A 19,250-nucleotide genomic window follows, 5' to 3' on the forward strand; every position below is an offset into this window, starting at 1 on the left:
TCCCTCAATTCGAAGGAATTGCTTTAAATGCCAAGATGGCGGCCAGATTTGAAAGGCAGGAGGGTGAATTTTTGAAATGTTTACGTGACATCCCAAGTAAAAGTGAAACAACCTGACGTAAGGCTATGTTTCATAAACTACCCTGAGTCAGACTAATTCCGTTGGATTTGGGATACCCCCTTTTGACAGGGGGGCTTTCGTGACTTCATATCTGAAATCTACGACTAAAATTACATAGGAATCGACACCACACATAACACTGTATGCGTATTTTAAAAAAAAATTGAACTCCCAGAGGCCTTATTATGGCCGCCATTTTGAAATTTAGGCAATGGGGGGGGGTGAAACCCCCCGTTCCGGGATCGAACCGTGGTAAACTTTTGGTACGTTGTTCAATAGGAAGGTTTGTCACGCAAGTTGTTCCGGGTTAACCCTCTTTTTTCGGATTTCTCCTTGACTAACCCCCCAAAAACCCGAAAGTCGTGGATTTGAGGTTATGAATTTTGGGCAATATGCACGAATAGCTATCTTCTGACACTTGATTAACTACAAATGTATAGGATATACATTTACGAGCCACAAAAACAGCCTAACTTGACTTTTTCAGCGCCTTGACCCGAAATTCCCGCCAGAACAGCGAAAAATCGCATTTTCTCAAAAACTGCCAAACTACAGATTTCGCGGTTTGTTGTTCCTCAATCAGTAGACCTTCTAGTTGAAATTTCCGCAAAAAAATCGCGGGTGGTATGTTGACCGCATTAAAAGTGTTTAAAGCGTACCGTGCCCTGAGAGGCACCTCTTCCATTTAAGGGCATTAACCTTTGATAATGAGAGAACGGAGTCTCACCATAATTGGTGAGAATTTTCTTCATGAAATAAAATTACCAGATACCACCCGAAACCCTCAGACTTTTAATCAAAAATTGCCTGGAGTGTCACATCTGGAAATTGAGGGCACAGGGTGAGTCTTTTTGTAGAAATAGCAGGACTAATTAGGCGCCCACAAGGCTGCAGAAACTTCCTGATCACGGGATCATGATCCTTAGATGATCCTTACCTATTTTAGATTAGATGAAACAAAAAATAGGATTTCTGACTCTTCAGATGCATTCTTCTTTTCATATTATGTGTGCATTAGTATTATGTGTGTTATTTTATATTATTGTTTAGTGTAAGCTGTGTAATGTAAGCAGCCACGTAGGTTTTTTAGAATAATTTCCGAAGAAAATACCTACACTATTGCATTCTCACATGAGACCCACGTCGGACCCAGACCTGGGACGTTATGAAGAGCACCCGCACATCTACATTAGCCAAACAAAACAGCAATTGTCCAAAAGACCTAATGGTCACAAATGAGGACTAATAAGTGACAATAGCGGATATAGAGTTTTCACATTGTGACAAAATCGAGTTTGAAGTTTTCGAAGCTTTGCACTAAGCCGCCTGTAGAACTGAGAGGATTCTTATAAAAATTTTCATAAAGAACAACTCTTCCTGTAAAGAACACACGTTTTACGATCTATTTAAAAGAAAAATTGAAGGAGTAACAGCGATTTGAAAACAATTTGACATCCGCTATTTTTACTGAAAACATTTTTTCATACATGAAACAAAGTCTTCGGGAAGGGTAAGGCTGGTGAAACGATTGAAATGTACCAAAAGTAAGTCAATGCTGAGTCATTTAATAAAATTGAACGAAAAACTAAACCGTTTGTAACTTCTACAACAAAAATAAGGAAAAAATTATAAAATCAGTTAAAAAATCAACAAATCTGGCGATACGGTCCCGATACGTATCATTTGAGTTTAGCTGCACCCCATGGCCGGTGTGCGGGCAGTTATCGCAGGTGCATTCGAATCTCTACAGTGTCCTGCCGCGCCGGGCGGGGAGAACAGTGGATTCTCACATCCACTGTTTTTACAAATAATATTGTTATCAATTCATATCTTGCCGAAAATTTGCGCTGGAAGTCTGAAACTTTGCACAGGCATTTTTGAGGGCTCCAGAATTAGAAAAAAGCGTTTGCCCTAAAAATGGCGGATGTCAGCGACCGCTATTGTTATATAAAAGTCCTCGAATCCGACAAAAAAGGGGTTATGGCGCTTCATCAGCAAAAAAATAACAACGGTCTTGCTTTTGACTTTGCAAACACCACAGTTTTGAGTAGTGAGTCCAATGACTACGCCAGAACCTTATTGGAGATGATGGAAATGATACACATTATTCAAAACAGCGAGAGAACTTGTAACTACCAAGCTGATGTTGAAAAACTTAGTGTTGCCTACCATCAGTTTTTCGGGTCACACAGGTCCGACTAGTGTGTGTGAAGAGAGATCCTTCTATTTATCTCTTCGTCTGTTTACTGGTTCCGTCATTACATAATCACCAGTCAGTGCCTTGCTACTCCGGTCTGAGGGATGACCGTAATTTTGTGTTTTAACCTTTCTTTATTTTTTATCGATTGAAAATGCCTGAGATTTTGGGCGAAACGTCTCGAATTTTTCATTTGTAAATTTAGCCTTCTTTCTCCAGGTCGTGTTTTAGGAGTTATATCTATATATGTACTACTTTATAGTTATTAGCTTAATAAATAGATGGAGTTTTAAGTACATGAAAATTTTAACAAATTAAAAGAGTACATTTTTAAAGGTTGTAACTCACACTAAAAACTCCATCCATACCCTAGTAGCAGAACAAATTTTTCTTTTTCTAAAAAAAGTATAGGTAAAACATATCCGTTATCTAAATGGTAGTTTTATATAAAAAACGTGTGCATAATGCTTATATAAAAAAATCAAAGTTCAGACCTGACCATAATATATGAAAAATGATAAAAGCTAGGTAAGGTAATTTTTTTTTACGGACAATTTTTTTTATTTTTTTATATAAAGCATGCATATGAAAGTGTTAAAAGTGAACAATTTTATTAAACTATTATATAAAAAAAAGGTCATCATTTTTGTTCAGACCTGATTTCTTTACCCACACCCAACTCTCCTCAAATGAGGTTCTCGCTCGAATGGGAAAATCCATACAAAAAATAATAGTGACCGACACCTCGTAAAAAACTGTATTTTATATAAATGACGGTCAGAACACACACACACACCCTCACAGACACACACACCCTCACAGAAACACACACACTCACAGACACCCTGACACACACACACACACCCACCCTCACACACACACACACACACACACACACATATATATATATATATATATATATATATATATATATATCAAATGATTTGTTCTGACCGTCATTTATATGAAATGCAGTTTTTTACGAGGTATCGGTCACTAATATTTTTTTTGTATGGATTTTTCCATACTAGCGAGAACCCCATTTAAGGAGAGTTGGGTGTGGGTAAAGAAATCGGGCCTGTTGTCAGCGCCACTACCGGTTTCACGCTTGTTAGCGATCTTCAGGTGTGCATAGAGAGCCAGTCCCGATTAGAAGCTCGAACACTCTGAGATGCCGTGCAAATCAGAATGCCAAACTCCGGCGGGAGCCACACTGCAGTGCGGCTCACGCCCTCTACCGTTAGCCACCCAACAACTCCTAAGGTTTTACCTCTGGCGGCTAGCCGCAACGCGACTAATAAGCCAACCCGAAGGCCTCCAACGGAGGAAATTCGAGCAATCCATTTACGGACATGCTGCTCAGCACTCACGCCTCTGTGCCTATACAAATCAAATGATTTGTTCTGACCTGTTTCTTTACCCACACCCAACTCTCCTCAAATGAGGTTCTCGCTAGTATGGAAAAATCCATACAAAAAAAATATTAGTGACCGACACCTCGTAAAAAACTGCATTTCATATAAATGACGGTCAGAACAAATCATTTGATTTGTATAGGCACAGAGGCGTGAGTGCTGAGCAACATGTCCGTAAATGGATTGCTCGAATTTCCTCCGTTGGAGGCCTTCGGGTTGGCTTATTAGTCGCGTTGCGGCTAGCCGCCAGAAGTAAAACTTTAGGAGTTGTTGGGTGGCTAACGGTAGAGGGCGTGAGCCGCGCTGCTAGTGTGGCTCCCGCCGGAGTTTGGCATTCTGATTTGCACGGCATCTCAGAGTGTTCGAGCTTCTAATCGGGACTGGCTGTCTATGCACACCTGAAGATCGCTAACAAGCGTGAAACCGGTAGTGGCGCTGACAACAGGCCCGATTTCTTTACCCACACCCAACTCTCCTCAAATGAGGTTCTCGCTAGTATGGAAAGATCCATACAAAAAAAATATTAGTGACCGATACCTCGTAAAAAAACTGCATTTCATATATATATATATGTATTTTTAAACACACACACATATATATATATCACAAAGTATAGCCCGAACTGTATGTAACAACGTAGTGAAATGGTGCTGGGTCCACAGTTCTCTCCCCCTTCAATTTTGAACTAGCACTCATTAGAGCTCAGAAATTTTTGTTGACTCTAATTGTAATGTTTTGAATCTTTCGGCTTAGATTTCCCCGCGAAATGGTGTGGATCCAGCACCATTTCACCACCATGTTATATTTGTATGTACGTATTTCTGCCCATCTAAGATTTTTCGATTTCTGAGTAGTTATGTCTTTATCACGTTGCAAGATAATTTGATCATTTTTTTTGCGTTTCGTAGAGCCTCATTAAAGCTACTATTCTCCCAATAAAGAGATTAAAATTTGAGGCAATAATAGATTTTGAGAGGTGGGGCTCGAAAGTGAAGGGAGGCCAAATCTTGTCCACTCGATAACTCGAGTTAAAATGCATATTTTGAGCTGAAATTTTTATGGGTGGTAGTTCCCCGTTAGACTGGTTTAATGTTGAATTTCAGCAAAATCGGCGGAGCCGTTAAAAATGGCGAGCTTTGAAAGTTTTAGACGGGGGGGGGGGGTGTGTGAGCGCCATGAGAGGAGCCGGCTGCAGCCGTAGAGTACCTATATTGAGAGAGTATTGCCACTGGTGTTACCACCTCTGATTGGCTCAGCCATCTTAGGCTGAATGGAGCCCTTAGGACCCAAAAATGGCGGACGCCATAAATTAATGTAATGCAAAATGACTCAAAATGTAGTTTTCTTTGCTTATCGTAACGAGAAATTTACCCAAATGCACTATTGCGACTTCTTTACATATTTTTAAGGCTAATCGTGTGCAACTTTTGAGAAAAGTTATCTCAGATGTGGTGAGGTTGGCAGCAAGTGCGGTTGGTGAAAACCGTCAAAAGTTGGCGAAGACCCCCCCTCCCTTCCACAAAAACCAAAACAACGCACCGCCATTTTTGGGTCCTAAGCCTCTCCATGGGACCCAGTGGCCATACTCTCTCAATATAGGTACTCTACGCAGCCGGAGCTGAGCCGCATAGTGGGTCAGGGAGAGTTTTTCAACCAGCTTTTAGGCGCTCAGTGGTCCAAGGGCAAGAAGATTTCAAACGCACTGTTTGTCGCACACAGGTAGGGGAAAGGAACTATGTGGAAAAACTTCTCATTACACAATGACTTACGGACATACAATTCTTTGACTGAAACATACTTGCTTCCGCGGTGGATGCGTGGGACACTTCAAAAGAAGAAACAACCAGATACCCAGGAATAGGGCTGTTCTATCGGTTTATGGTAAGCTACCGAAACAGTTCCGTTAAGAAAAAGTTACGATAAGAGCTCTCTTGCCGATAGCGATCAGAGTTTTCGGAGCTGGCGAAAATAAGCTGTTGCCATTTGTACATCTATTTTACTCGCTGCCACGCCAGGCAATCTGATAAACCGACACACGGGGCAACAATGCATTGAGTGCGAGTTCTCAAAAATCCGATAAGGCCGGCTGTTGTCGATATCACCCCACTGTCGGTACTGCCGCCAGTTTCAATAAGAGACGATATCGACAGTGTTCCGGCAAGAAATCATTTGAACACCCCTACCCAGGAAACCCTGAAAAAACCAAAGATTACTAAGGACGCCAGATACCGCACGTCGTATACTTGCCGGTGGAAAGAAGCGGCCCCCCAGTCGCCTGCAGCGCCAGGGTAGGCAACCTGTATAGCGGTATGCTATACTTTAGCCCACTTGTAATGGAAGTGCATGGGAAATTGCACTTCGAATGTGAAAATTATGAACGACAAATTGCGAAAATCGTTCATTTTAGTCACTAGTCAAGGTAAATAGACTCAGAAAATTGAGCAGAGATATTTGCATTAATTTTTTCTTTCTTTCTTTTTTTTTGGGGGGGGGGGGGGGGGGTTCCGGCATTTTTAATGATTTAAAACATAAGAAAATTTAATACAGTGAATCTTCAACCAAACTTAGCACAGCACGGCGAAACCAGTCAAACACACGGCAAGCAGTATATTCGTTAGCTCGAAGTATGGCATACCGCTTAACAGGTTGCCTACCCTGGAGCTGCAGGGGACTGGGGGGCCGTTTTTTATTTCAATGCAGTATCTGGAGTCCTTAGTAATCTTTGGAAAAAACTCGCGTAGTGCGTTCATGGGCAGTTTGCAGGGTGCTCGTTTCTTTTCATTCTGTTTTTCCTGGTCCACCGTGAGGAAAAGTGGCGATTTCCCTGTAAAAATGACAGTTTATTGCTCGAGCGATTTCCACCCATTTTGCTCGACCATATCTCAGATTCATCTGGGTGATCATCAAAAGAGTTGAGCACCAAGTAGGTATAGCCATAGCCAGACTAAATTTAATGCTTAATCTGTACTTAAAGTGTGCTGAGCACTTGCTTAATTATTGTTATTATTTTGTAAATATTTTTTTCTTCTTCTTTGTTTTTTGTACGGTTCCCTAACTAATCTTTAAATAAGTCTTCCGCTTCAGGAGAAGAGAGTCAGTGTTTTGTCTAGAAACGTTTTGTATTTATTGCTAGATAAAACATTTATTCAATCATATTTGTAATTGCTCAGGGGTTCTCCAATTTCCAAAGCATTTAGTCTAAATGAGTACAAACATCCGGAGCACATACAGGTTGCTAGTTCATGAAATAAATGAAGAGTCTGGCAGGATAATCTTTTTAGAATAGTTTTACTGCCCACTAGAGGTAAACACACTTACTTTCATACTTGTCCACTCCCATGAATAAAGTGACTGGTGGCGAAACCGCTGGAAACAAAGAAAAACTAACATATATATAATATTAAAAAGAGATAATGAGGAAAGCTTGACCAAAAAAACAATCATGTTTGTTAAAAATTTAGTCTGTCTTACGTTTGATACATAGGGATTACTGACTATGATTACACAAGACTTTTAATGTGAATTGAAAACATATTCCCCAATCCAAATCAAGAGTTGCGTGCTGGAGTTCTTTGTTTGAATATTATGCGTGACTCAAACCTCTCCTGTAGACTTAATCTTTTTATTTTACTTACAAGGAGGATATTTTTCTGTCTGTTGACACCATGCTCAGGGCCTACCAAGACCAATCCACGCAGGTCAGTCATTCCCGAGGATGAGTTTTGGTACTCTACTGCACAGTGATGCAGTATTGAGTGCCTGCAATGTATTTCTTATGGGAGCACTCGATGCTACGTCACAATGGGTGCTGCGAGTTAGGGCCGGGCGGGGGAGTGGATTTCAAAAAAGCTGCGCAATGACTGACCTGTGTGGATTGGTCTTGGGGCCTACTTTGCGTTTCACTGCCTGAGCACAACATCAACAAACATTGACTCCATAATCAGATTTTGGTTTGTTGACACCATGCAACATTACCCCATAAAAAAGGCTTACAAGTTCTACTTTAGTGAGGAACGCCATGCACAGTCTTCAGAACACTTGCCTAAGTTTTTAATTCCCACTCCTCAAGTAAGGTGGATCATGCAATGAGTGTGTGAATGAACAATACGTACCATTACTTGTGTAGTAAAACACCATTTTAGCAGAACAAGATGATATGCGACTACCTAAGATTAATATAATATTACCATTTTAGTGATTGACTCGGAACCATCAACGAAACACGCAAAATGAATAAGAAAGAGGCAAAGAGGTTATGTTAGTCTGTTTGTTTTGGACACAGATTAGTCCAGATCGCTAACATCGGCGGAGGAGCGTGAGTAGTTTTGTGAGCGCCATTGGCGGGAAAATCCATGGGCATTTAAAACTAGGAACCAAAACTGAAATTTTGGCTATTTTCAGCAGATTTTCGGCGGGAGAATACTTCTTTTTCAGATTTTTGTGGGATGAAACGTTCCGAAGAATTCAAGAATTAGTTTCTCAGTAGAATTTATGTGGTTCAATATTTCCAGATTAAATAATTAAGGTGGAAATAAATAAAGAAGGAGAATTAATTAAAATACGAGTAAACAAGGCTAAAAATTATTGAAACACTAAAAGGTAAGACGTTTCGAGCTGCTTCCAGCTCATTTTCAGCTGCAAAAACACATAAAAACAAGTAAAAAATTGAGTGGCGACCTGACCTCAGTCGTTATCACGTAACCACTCATAATAACGGCTGGGGTCAGGTCGCCACTCAATTTTTTACTTGTTTTTGCAGCTGAAAATGAGCTGGTAGCAGCTCGAAACGTCCTGCCTTTAAGTGTTTCAATAATTTTTAGCCTTGTTTACCCGTATTTTAATTAATTCTCCTCATAGGCGGTTCTACGGGGGTGCCAGTGGGTGCCGGGCACCCCCAAGCAAAAATTAAGTACGGTTACTGGAACCGTGAAAGAGGCTTTTGGGCAAGTAAACACGTCAAGAAAAAATCGTATTATGAACGCAAAAAATTGGCAATATTTTTATTTCATGAATTTTTTAAATCTGAAAATTGAGCTAAAAAAGACCAAATTACTGCTTTTAAAGATTCTGTATTCGCTCACACTGAAAAAAATCCCAGCAATTAATTGAAAATGTTTTAAACAGAATTAATATTGATAGCCGTGTTTTACAAAGATTCTACTGTTTTTTTTTTATGGTAAGAATGTAGTTTTGGTGGAAAGTTTTGCTAAAAATTTTCTACGTTGAATTTATAAGTATTTAAGTAAGAAAGGAGAGAAAAAGAGAAAGGAGGGTAGGAATAGGATAAAACTTGAGGGCCGAAAATTAGGCCTCCCCTGAGCGACCGTCCCCTTTGGGGCCGGTCTCCGACATTTTCCACCTCTGGGCACCCCCAAACATGAAGGTCTAGAACCGCCTATGATTCTCCTTCTTTATTCGTATAATCGGGCTATGTTTTTGTGCTTTATCGGTGGAAATAAACAAATCAGAGTTCATCAGTATACTGAGTAGATAACATTATTGAAGAAATTTGCAGATTATAATATATCATATTTTTGAAGTTTAAAGCCTTAGAAACCGAAAATTAAAGCAAAATCCTGCCAAAATGAGACTTTTGGTTCCTAGTTTTGAATTCCCGCCAGGCCCCCATGAGAGCAGTTAATTGCTACCAACTGTTGTGAGAATATTGGAACAGAATACTTAGCATAACAGTACTTGATAAAATCTTATTTGATCAAAAACCATTATTACACATTACTATTTATACTTTTTTCAAGCTTTATAATCAGATTCAATAGGAAATTTCTCTCGATCTGGTCAAGTTCTTTCACTACTGGTAGTGCCATCAATTTTCTAAAGTTGCCTAACCTGTAGCAAAAATTACTCACGCTTCTGAAGCATTGGCTAGATTGGATGTTAGCGATCTGGACTAATCTGTGGTTTTGGATTAGAGTACCTTTATCATAGAGTACAATAGAGTCGCAAAGTACTGGATCGCCGATGAAGCCAATCCATGAACAGGCGTTTCCGAGCCGCGTGTGCTCCGAAAATAGTGAACCATTTGTGAACCCAACGGCATTTTGTAACACGGCGGCTTATGGAGAAATCAAGAACTGCTTGTGTTTTTTGGGTATTTTATAATTCAATCAGCATTAATTTTTGCAAATTTTGCTATTGAAAGGTAGTCAAAGCCATAATGAATCCATTGATGTATATTACTCCTGGATAATATTCATATTGGGATTTAATTTCTGACTTATACCAAGTGTGAACCAACCGGCATTTCTTATCACGGCGGCTTACGGGAAAAGCAACGACTGCCCGTGTTTTTTCGACATTTTTTAATTTCATCGATATTAATTTGTGCAAATTTTGCTATAATTAGATAGTCAAAGTCATAATGAATCCATTGATGTATATAACTCCTGGATAAAATTCATAAAGGAATTTAATTTCTGACTTATACCAAGTTGTGAACCAACCGGCATTTTTTTACACGGTGGCTTATGGAGAAATCAACGACTGCTTGTGTTTTTTCGACTTTTTTTAATTCCATCGGTATTAATTTGTGCAAATTTTGCTTGAAATAGATATTCAAAGCCATAATGAATCCATTAATGTATGTTACTCCGAGATAATATTCATATATGGACTCAATTTCAGACTTATTACCGGCCTACTTATTTTAGCTGGTTCAGTGTGTGTCTAGCCGACGAACGGAGCCGAGTCGGGGCTGTCGGGAGTGGGGAGCGCTGAGCGCGAGTCTCTGCGTATGCGTCATCGCTAGTCGCCGCACACTAGTCTCCGGAGAACTGGACAAAACAGCCTCGAAAAGTGACTTCATCGGCGATCCAGTACTTTGCGACTCTATTGTACTCTATGACCTTTATGGACAGAGTATAGCCCCACATACACGGTGAAAGTGGACCTTAATGTGGCAGTCACCGATGCGTTGTTGAGCGGTGAACCTTAATATTCGCCGGGCCGACGATTATTAATGCGTCCAGCCCACGTACAAACTGGGGCTCTCAAACTGGCACTAATTCTTCTATTTCTCAGCCATTTCTGCACGGAATGCCTTGAAAATTTCAAGATCTGATCTGTGATGTATCCCGCACACATCGGTTACCCTCAAAGATCGTCGGGCCGACGATCTTTGAAAGGCAACAGTCAGCAGTTCCATCGATGAGCCTCTTTGAGGCCCCTAGTTTGTAGGTGGGCTGGACGCTTATAGGCCTCTATAGACGATCAAATTCCCGAACCAATTCCGATCAAAGTAGCATCAAAGTGTCGGGAGTCATCAGTCTGAAATTCATAAATTTGCTTAATTTTAAAATGAAAACTTGACAGAAACGTTTCCTGTGGCAGGAAATGATGAATGATGGCACTCCTGTCTGATCTCACTTTGATCAAAAAAGTGCGGCCCGTCAAAATTTGATGGTAGATGGTGACCACCAGTCATCAGCATGTCTACTTTGATCGGAATTGGTTCGGAATTTGATCGTCTATAAAGGCCTTAAGGCTCACCGATGGTATTCTGAATCAACGATCACCATCCTCTGAAGGATTGCTCTATGTTTGGTTTTCTCCCGGTCGTGTTGTGTGGTTAGTGACTTCGGAGTTCGGAGTTTTTGTATTCGTGTTCGCATGCGTTTCGCAATTTTCAGTCATTAAAATGTCTTTCATCGATAGTAACAAGAACGTGAAGAGAACGGTCCTACTTAAAATTATGCCCAAGCCGGGTAAATCATGCAGGGAGTTGCTAGCAGGTAGAGCTGGTGTGCACGATGACAAATCCACGAGGGTAGTGGTTCAGCCCAAAAAAGTTATTCCTGAACCTATGAATAATAATTCACCTACCCAAAATAATCATAATATGTTCGACAATATGGAGGGGCTTATTTCCTCAACTCTCCCTCATGGTTGGAAATAACAAAACACACTCAACACATAACCTTCAATATTCACGTGCACTTCCAGAATTTTAAAAAACCAAACAAGTTAAGTCACTGTTGTCAGGGTTGTACAAATATGTTCACTAACCCATTTGAACTCTTATGAAAAATTTGTATTGGGCCTCTAGCTCGGCAACAATGCTAGGCCCTGCCGATTTAATCGTGTAACTGCTGTTTAAAGTGACTTTAAAGGTCACCGCTCAACAACGCATCGGTGACTCCCACATTAAGCCAATATTAAAGGCCTTTATAGACGATCAAATTCCGAACCAATTCCGATCAAAGTAGACATGCTGATGGACTGGTGGTCACCATCTACCATCAAATTTTGACGGGCCGCACTTTTTTTTGATCAAAGTGAGATCAGACAGGAGTGCCATCATTCATCATTTCCTGCCACAGGAAACGTTTCTGTCAAGTTTTCATTTTAAAATTAAGCAAATTTATGAATTTCAGACTGATGACTCCCGACACTTTGATGCTACTTTGATCGGAATTGGTTCGGGAATTTGATCGTCTATAGAGGCCTTAAGGTCCACTTTCACCGTGTATGTGGGGCTTATGGTTTTATTCTCTTGGTCCATGGTATGGTATAGACAGAGACAAGAGACCCTCCACTGGCCTCCTAGCGACAGGTGGAAGCTTTTACTTTCGGGGTTTCAACAATTCCTTATGGAGAATTATTAGCGAGCAACAGTCATCACCCTATTTTCGGCTGTTGACTTACCTACATGGTCGATGATGAGCTTCGGATGACGTCATGAGCCAAACAACTTTCCCAAACGTCGGCCATTTTCGGCTTGTTTGCGAAACGAAACTGCCAACACGTTGTTGAACATCAACCATGTAGGTAAGTCAACAGTAGAATGCTGAAGTCCCGAAAGTAAAAGCTTCCACCATGGCCAAGATACTAGTGGAGGGTCTCTTGTCTCTGGGTATAGACGCTATTAGTGGCGACGTCATCATAGGGATTCTCCATTATATCGAATTGGATCCAAACAATAGCTATGTTTATGCGAGCCTCTTAACCTAACTTCAATCGAAACCTGAGTTTGAAACCAAGGTTCAAATCACGGCATAAACGATACGGAACTAACGAAATGTAGGTTTCCGAAATTTGTGTTTGAAACCTTATTTTACACTAAAGACTAGGTTTTCGCACTCCGCATAAACGAACCGGAGGTTGAAATTAGTTGAAATTCGACTTCAAATGCGATTTTCAGGTGCGCGATCGGCAATATGGCGGATTTATTATCATAACGTTCGTAAACAACTGGTGCTTATCCCACGATTTAGCTTTAATTTTGCCATTATTCAACATTTTTTACAATCATAATTTTACTACAATTGTTGCTTAAGCACTTTTACGTGATTCCTTCAGTTATATGTGGCTTACTTATCCTTATTTAGCTAAACGTAGGACGTTATTTTCTAGTGAAGGTGTTTAGTGTCAGATGGAATCCAGGCTTATTACTGCTTTTTCAGATAATTCTTGCAACTCTAATCAACATTTTATGACTACAGAAGCAAAGCAAGCAAAGAGCTTTACAGGCTACAATTGAGTAATAGCCTTACCTACCAGTTCATCATCTGCGGAGAACTTTTTTACTGTATCCCAACGATTTGCCTAAGATTTCAAGATAAGGCACCCTGCTTCCCTTTAAGTAGTGCACCGAATTTTTTCATTTCAATCTACCGATTAAATCTAAAATCTGATCCAGTCAGAGCTGCATAGCTCTTGAATTTGTGTGTTATCCGTGTATCTATTTCCTGGTTGTCCTACTGGAAGTGTGACTCCAGCCACAACCGTGACCTGCTGACTTATTTCTTTGATCCAATCTCTAGTAAATGATGACTCAAATTCTGAAGCCATCATTTATTGAAACTAGTTCAAAGTTATTGCTCCAAAGTATCGTCACTCTTCTCATACTGATGCAGAAGGAAGGAGATTCTTCGGTGAGTGCTCTGTGATCCAAGATTTTCAATTTGAGATAAGAATAAGGTTTTTATTGAGGCGTGTAACAATTTTTGGTCGTTGAACCACTTGTCATAATTGAGCTTTGGCGTTAGAGATGCATCAACTGTGGAAAGTGGCTCTGCCTGTGCAAAAATATCTTGTGACAGCAGTGAATGTTAGTAAATGCGCTTTACAGATAGACTGAGAGCTCCAGATTCCAATCTACCTAAATAATTAAATTCAGAAGGATTTTTGAATTGAGTTCATATCGAATCTCAGTGGGAGAATAATATACAGTCTAAGCGAAAGAATATCAATGGTAAGGTTGGGTTTGTGTCTTAGATTAGTGAAATGCAATGGCAGGTTCTGAAATCTTGTTTGTCAGTTGCTCTTTACATGAGTCACCTTTGAAAATCAAGTTTAAGAAAAACACACATAGGTAGGCAAACAGTGGTGGTAGCTTGCCTATTTTCTTCCTGTCTTGCTCATGGACTCGGAGAGCAGTCGGAAAGAGGGGTGAGAAACAGGATTTCAGCGCGTGTCTCTGGGAATGTGGAAATTCAAAATTTGTGAAGCGTCACCAGTTTGTTGAGATTGTCACCGTCCGTTGCCTCAAGAGGATTTAGACTAGACGCTTCTGCTTCAGCGATACATTGTTGACCTATCAATATCTGCTTATTTTGATCATATCTTGAAGGAGGAATTCCCATAAGTATATCCCGGTTCTTTATTTGTTTCACTACAATAATGGCAGACATACAATCTTTACAACAGCATGGAGTGAAGGTGCGGTGCTTTACTGGATTAGCACTCCTACACTTTCAATGCCTATATCTACCTATTGTAAGATCATTAGAAGCTCAATAAACAATATGATGAATTTCTGCGCCTGCCACAATTATTTTTAACATCACTAAAATTACCTATGGCAACTTTTCTGAACTCAGAATATAAGCTCGAGCATGATTTGGAGGGTTGTTGAGATTAGGTATTCATTCAATTTTAAAGATGAACGTAAAATGATTAAACATCTACTGTCATTTTTCCAACTGTTGCTCAGAAAGTCAGTAAAGGCTTTTCTAGTGAAGATGAAGCCTCCGCTTATATATTGTGGAAAAATTGAACATACACAGGATAAAAGAGTAATACCTAATAATTTATTGAATCAATTCATAGTGGAAAAATGAAGTATAGCTTGTGAAAATGGCGCCAACATGAAATTCAAGTTCAATCGAAAATATGCGCATAAACAGCGCCAAAATCGGAAAGTTTGATTTCCCGCGAAAGTCGGGTTACAGCGTCCGCATAAACCCGACGGAGAAAACTTGCATTACAAACTCGGGTTTCGTGAAACCCCGGTTTCGAGCCTCGCATAAACGTAGCTAATAACATTGGCATAACCTCTTTCAATGCTACCAGTGCGAAAAAATCTATATATATCGCTTTTCTGTGACGTTGCACTAATAGCGTCTATGGCCATTCGTATCTTTTTACTACAGGAAAACTGTTCCGCTTTTGATTGGTCAACGAGTTTTTAGGCTTCATGATGCTCTTAGGGCCGTAAATAAACAAACAAGATGGCGGCTTACCGTGACATCGATAGAAAGCTGAAATTTGACAAAAATTTCAATTACACGGCAGTAACAATTTAAATTAGCATATCTACGAATAACACATAAAAAATACATGAAAACGCTGTTAAATCGCCTTTCGCCTCTATCACAGGAGGGAGGATGTAAGATGTGCATAACCTCAAACTTTTTTTTTTTTTTTTTTTTTTTTTTTTTATTGAGAGTTTAGTGGCTTCTATTCCTTTCGGAATCTACAGCCATCTATAGGCACTATTTATTGTCCGAAGACATCAGAGAGTTTGGAAGACATCCATGCTCGGGCTTACAAATTTGCACGGATGAAGGCCTAGCGAATTCTGCTTACAGATCCACTCGTCAGTTCCATGAAAATTTGTCGCCACCACCGGGATTCGAACCCGGGACCTATTGACCTAGAGTCAGACGCGCTAACCACTAGGCCAACCTGGCCGGCGAAACCTCAAACTTGCTTGCTGATGACAGCACAGATTAGTCCAGATCGCTAACATCGGCGGAGGAGCGTGAGTAGTTTTGTGAGCGCCATTGCCGGGAAAATCCATGGGCATTTAAAACTAGGAACCAAAACTGAAATTTTGGCTATTTTCAGCAGATTTTCGGCGGGAGAATACTTCTTTTTCAGATTTTTGTGGGATGAAACGTTCCGAAGAATTCAAGAATTAGTTTCTCAGTAGAATTTATGTGGTTCAATATTTCCAGATTAAATAATTAAGGTGGAAATAAATAAAGAAGGAGAATTAATTAAAATACGAGTAAACAAGGCTAAAAATTATTGAAACACTAAAAGGTAAGACGTTTCGAGCTGCTTCCAGCTCATTTTCAGCTGCAAAAACACATAAAAACAAGTAAAAAATTGAGTGGCGACCTGACCTCAGCCGTTATCACGTAACCACTCATAATAACGGCTGGGGTCAGGTCGCCACTCAATTTTTTACTTGTTTTCATGTGTTTTTGCAGCTGAAAATGAGCTGGTAGCAGCTCGAAACGTCCTGCCTTTAAGTGTTTCAATAATTTTCAGCCTTGTTTACCCGTATTTTAATTAATTCTCCTTCTTTATTCGTATAATCGGGCTATGTTTTTGTGCTTTATCGGTGGAAATAAACAAATCAGAGTTCATCAGTATACTGAGTAGATAACATTATTGAAAAAATTTGCAGATTATAATATATCATATTTTTGAAGTTTAAAGCCTTAGAAACCGAAAATTAAAGCAAAATCCTGCCAAAATGAGACTTTTGGTTCCTAGTTTTGAATTCCCGCCAGGCCCCCATGAGAGCAGTTAATTGCTACCAACTGTTGTAAGAATATTGGAACAGAATACTTAGCATAACAGTACTTGATAAAATCTTATTTGATCAAAAACCATTATTACACATTACTATTTATACTTTTTTCAAGCTTTATAATCAGATTCAATAGGAAATTTCTCTCGATCCGGTCAAGTTCTTTCACTACTGGTAGTGCCATCAATTTTCTAAAGTTGCCTAACCTGTAGCAAAAATTACTCACGCTTCTGAAGCATTGGCTAGATCAGAGACAAATAGAGACCGAGCACGCCCTATTCCGCCAATGTATTTTGAGTGAGGCACATCTAATTCTCGCGGATTCAACAAAACAACGGTCATCATTTTTCTGATTTCGCCTAAAGTTGACTGGTGCTAGTCGCATCTGGTGAGCTTTTGGTAATATGGCGATTTGTTTACATTCTTCCTTATCACTTGCAAAGCGGAAAATTTTCCAATTTTTCCTTTGAAACTCTCCGAATTTGTCATAAAATGACTTTTTACCAAGTAAATAATTAATTCACCCCTTCTACTCAACATTTGTGATACTTTCGGTGGTTTCACTTCTTGCAGTGAGAAACAGATTCCTCGAGACAGCCTGGTCCTCAGATTGTTCAACTTCCATATACCATATGGATAATTATTTTAGCAATCGAAATGTTCTTTGACTGTAAATGGTGTGTAATTTTTTCAAGATAATTCTCTGTAAATAATTCTGTTTCCAAAATCCTATCCCGAAGCCTGATTATGGAACGCCGTTAGTGTCAAAACCCTTTTCTTGCGCGCGCGGAATTTTTTCTGGCGCGCGGAAAGAAAAAATCCGTTTTCGATGAAAATCTCTGAATTTCCGGATTCCGCGCCGGTTTTCGATATATTTGCGCCGTTTGTGTCAAAACTATTTTTTCCGGCGCGGCGCTCCAAATCTGTTCCGCGCGCGGAATTTTCGATATATCGATTCCTGCTCGCCGTTTGTGTCAAAACTATTTTTTCCGGCGCGGCGCTCCAAATCTGTTCCGCGCGCAGAATTCTCGATATATCGATTCCTGCTCGCCGACTGTTTTTTCCGGCGCTGCACCAGAAAATAATTCCGCGCGCCACTTTTTCGATATATCGATTTTTCTGCGCGCGGAGAATATTATCTCTCTTTTGAACGATTTCCATTATCGATCCTCTGCGTGCCCCTGCCGTATGTGGGTCGCGGTCGTGTAAACAAACGCAGATTGATAACACAAATGATCCAAACAACTCGAAATCTCTTAATTTTAATTAATTTAAATCCATTTTCGACTTCAACCAAGCATTTGGCAATAATATTCATCGTATTTTACAACCTGGAGCCACGGCCTATCGGCTCATTTTAAGGTGCATTCTGAAAATCAGTTTTACAAGTCCAATGTCCAAACCCAGACTTTCTTCTTTTACTTTTTTTTAACCATTCTCTTTTCACTTTCGCCTCAAATCAAATGTTTTGCAGTTTTTTTATCTTAAGTAAGTGGTCCTGAATTCATTCAAGAGTTAGAAGTTCACGATTTATTTAGTATTATAGCCTTTTGACCTCTTAAGCTTTATCGATATGATCTCATGTAGTTCGAGGTTTCTTTGGCCCAAACCAAGTGATTACTTACACATCTGATGTGAGTCTTATGGCTCTTCAAATTCGCAGTGTAGAATTAAATCAGAGACTACAGTTACTTAATCCAGTTCTGCTCTCTTGTTCAATGTTTGTCATAAGTGTTTGTTCGTGTCTGTTCTTTATAAGTGACCACTGTAGTGCGTATACACAGTTATGCTATCGGTACAGGTATTATTTCTTGTTTTCTACAGTCAGGACTTTCTCTTAAGCGCAATAATTTACCAAAGAAATTCACCTAGTTGCGTAAATAATTTGGTGTATAGATATTCTGTTAATGTCTCCTTGCGGTGATGCAAAGTTTCTGAGATCTGTCATAAGTGGATTTTGCATTTAGACGGTCACTCTTGCCTGATAAAATTACTGCTCTAGCAGCTTCAAATTTATACTTAGATCTCTGATTCATCACTAAATGACACTCGTGCGGTGTCATTTATCTTTAATCAGTTCAAAGCTATTTCGACAATGAATCATCAAAGGTCCGATCGAAGAAGGAATTTTCTGGTGAGTGCTGCGGCTGAACCGACATCACAACTCTACTATCGAAAGCATCAACCAAGACATGATCATTCGTCTGGAAGTGGAAATATTTTGCAACTCATCAGCAGGCCGATTATTGAAGGCTTAGAGCAACCCGACAAGACAACAAATTCCGATATATTACATGGAGAAGATAGGGCTATGTCTTTTCATATCGGGCTGACATAGTTTCAATAATCAGGTAGCTGGTAGTTTAACAGGTAAGATTTGTAAAGTCACTTAGGTATCACAAGTTACATTCGTATCTCTTGTGGAACAGTGTTTGTAGGTATGCTTACCTTTGTGGAGATTAATTGATAACAAAACGAGCATATCGATGTCATAGCCTAACTAGAAAACCATGTACGTAGATTTACAAAGTTTCAGACTTTCTGTTTCTCTTCGATTATAAAATCATGCAACGAAATGTTACAAATGTCATCCCCAGATAACCTTAACCATGTTCCTGACTTATTCTTATGGGAGGATGTAATTCTATGTCTTTTCAAAATCCTTCCATCCGTCTGTACCTGAGAAATTCAGTAAATCAGCCGACTTTCGGACTTTTAACCAGAATCGTCGGCATCT

The 19,250-nt window shown here is 39.7% G+C and overlaps 1 protein-coding gene across 1 annotated transcript in view; it reads right to left on the reverse strand.

The window, feature by feature from the left end:
- Positions 1-7,988, reverse strand: part of LOC109040292 (coiled-coil domain-containing protein 25) — a 30,024-nt gene extending 22,036 nt beyond the window's left edge. The window contains exons 1-2 of the mRNA XM_072305448.1: positions 7,845-7,988; positions 7,051-7,098 (exon numbers count right to left, since the gene is read on the reverse strand). Of these exons, the coding sequence (XP_072161549.1) occupies positions 7,051-7,098; positions 7,845-7,869 (73 nt within the window). The 5' untranslated portion in view covers positions 7,870-7,988. The remainder of the gene's footprint in view (positions 1-7,050; positions 7,099-7,844) is intronic.
- Positions 7,989-19,250: the final 11,262 nt, after the last annotated feature.

The sequence above is a fragment of the Bemisia tabaci genome, chromosome 1 (assembly GCF_918797505.1).
Source record: "Bemisia tabaci chromosome 1, PGI_BMITA_v3".
Taxonomy (NCBI): Eukaryota; Metazoa; Arthropoda; class Insecta; order Hemiptera; family Aleyrodidae; genus Bemisia; species Bemisia tabaci.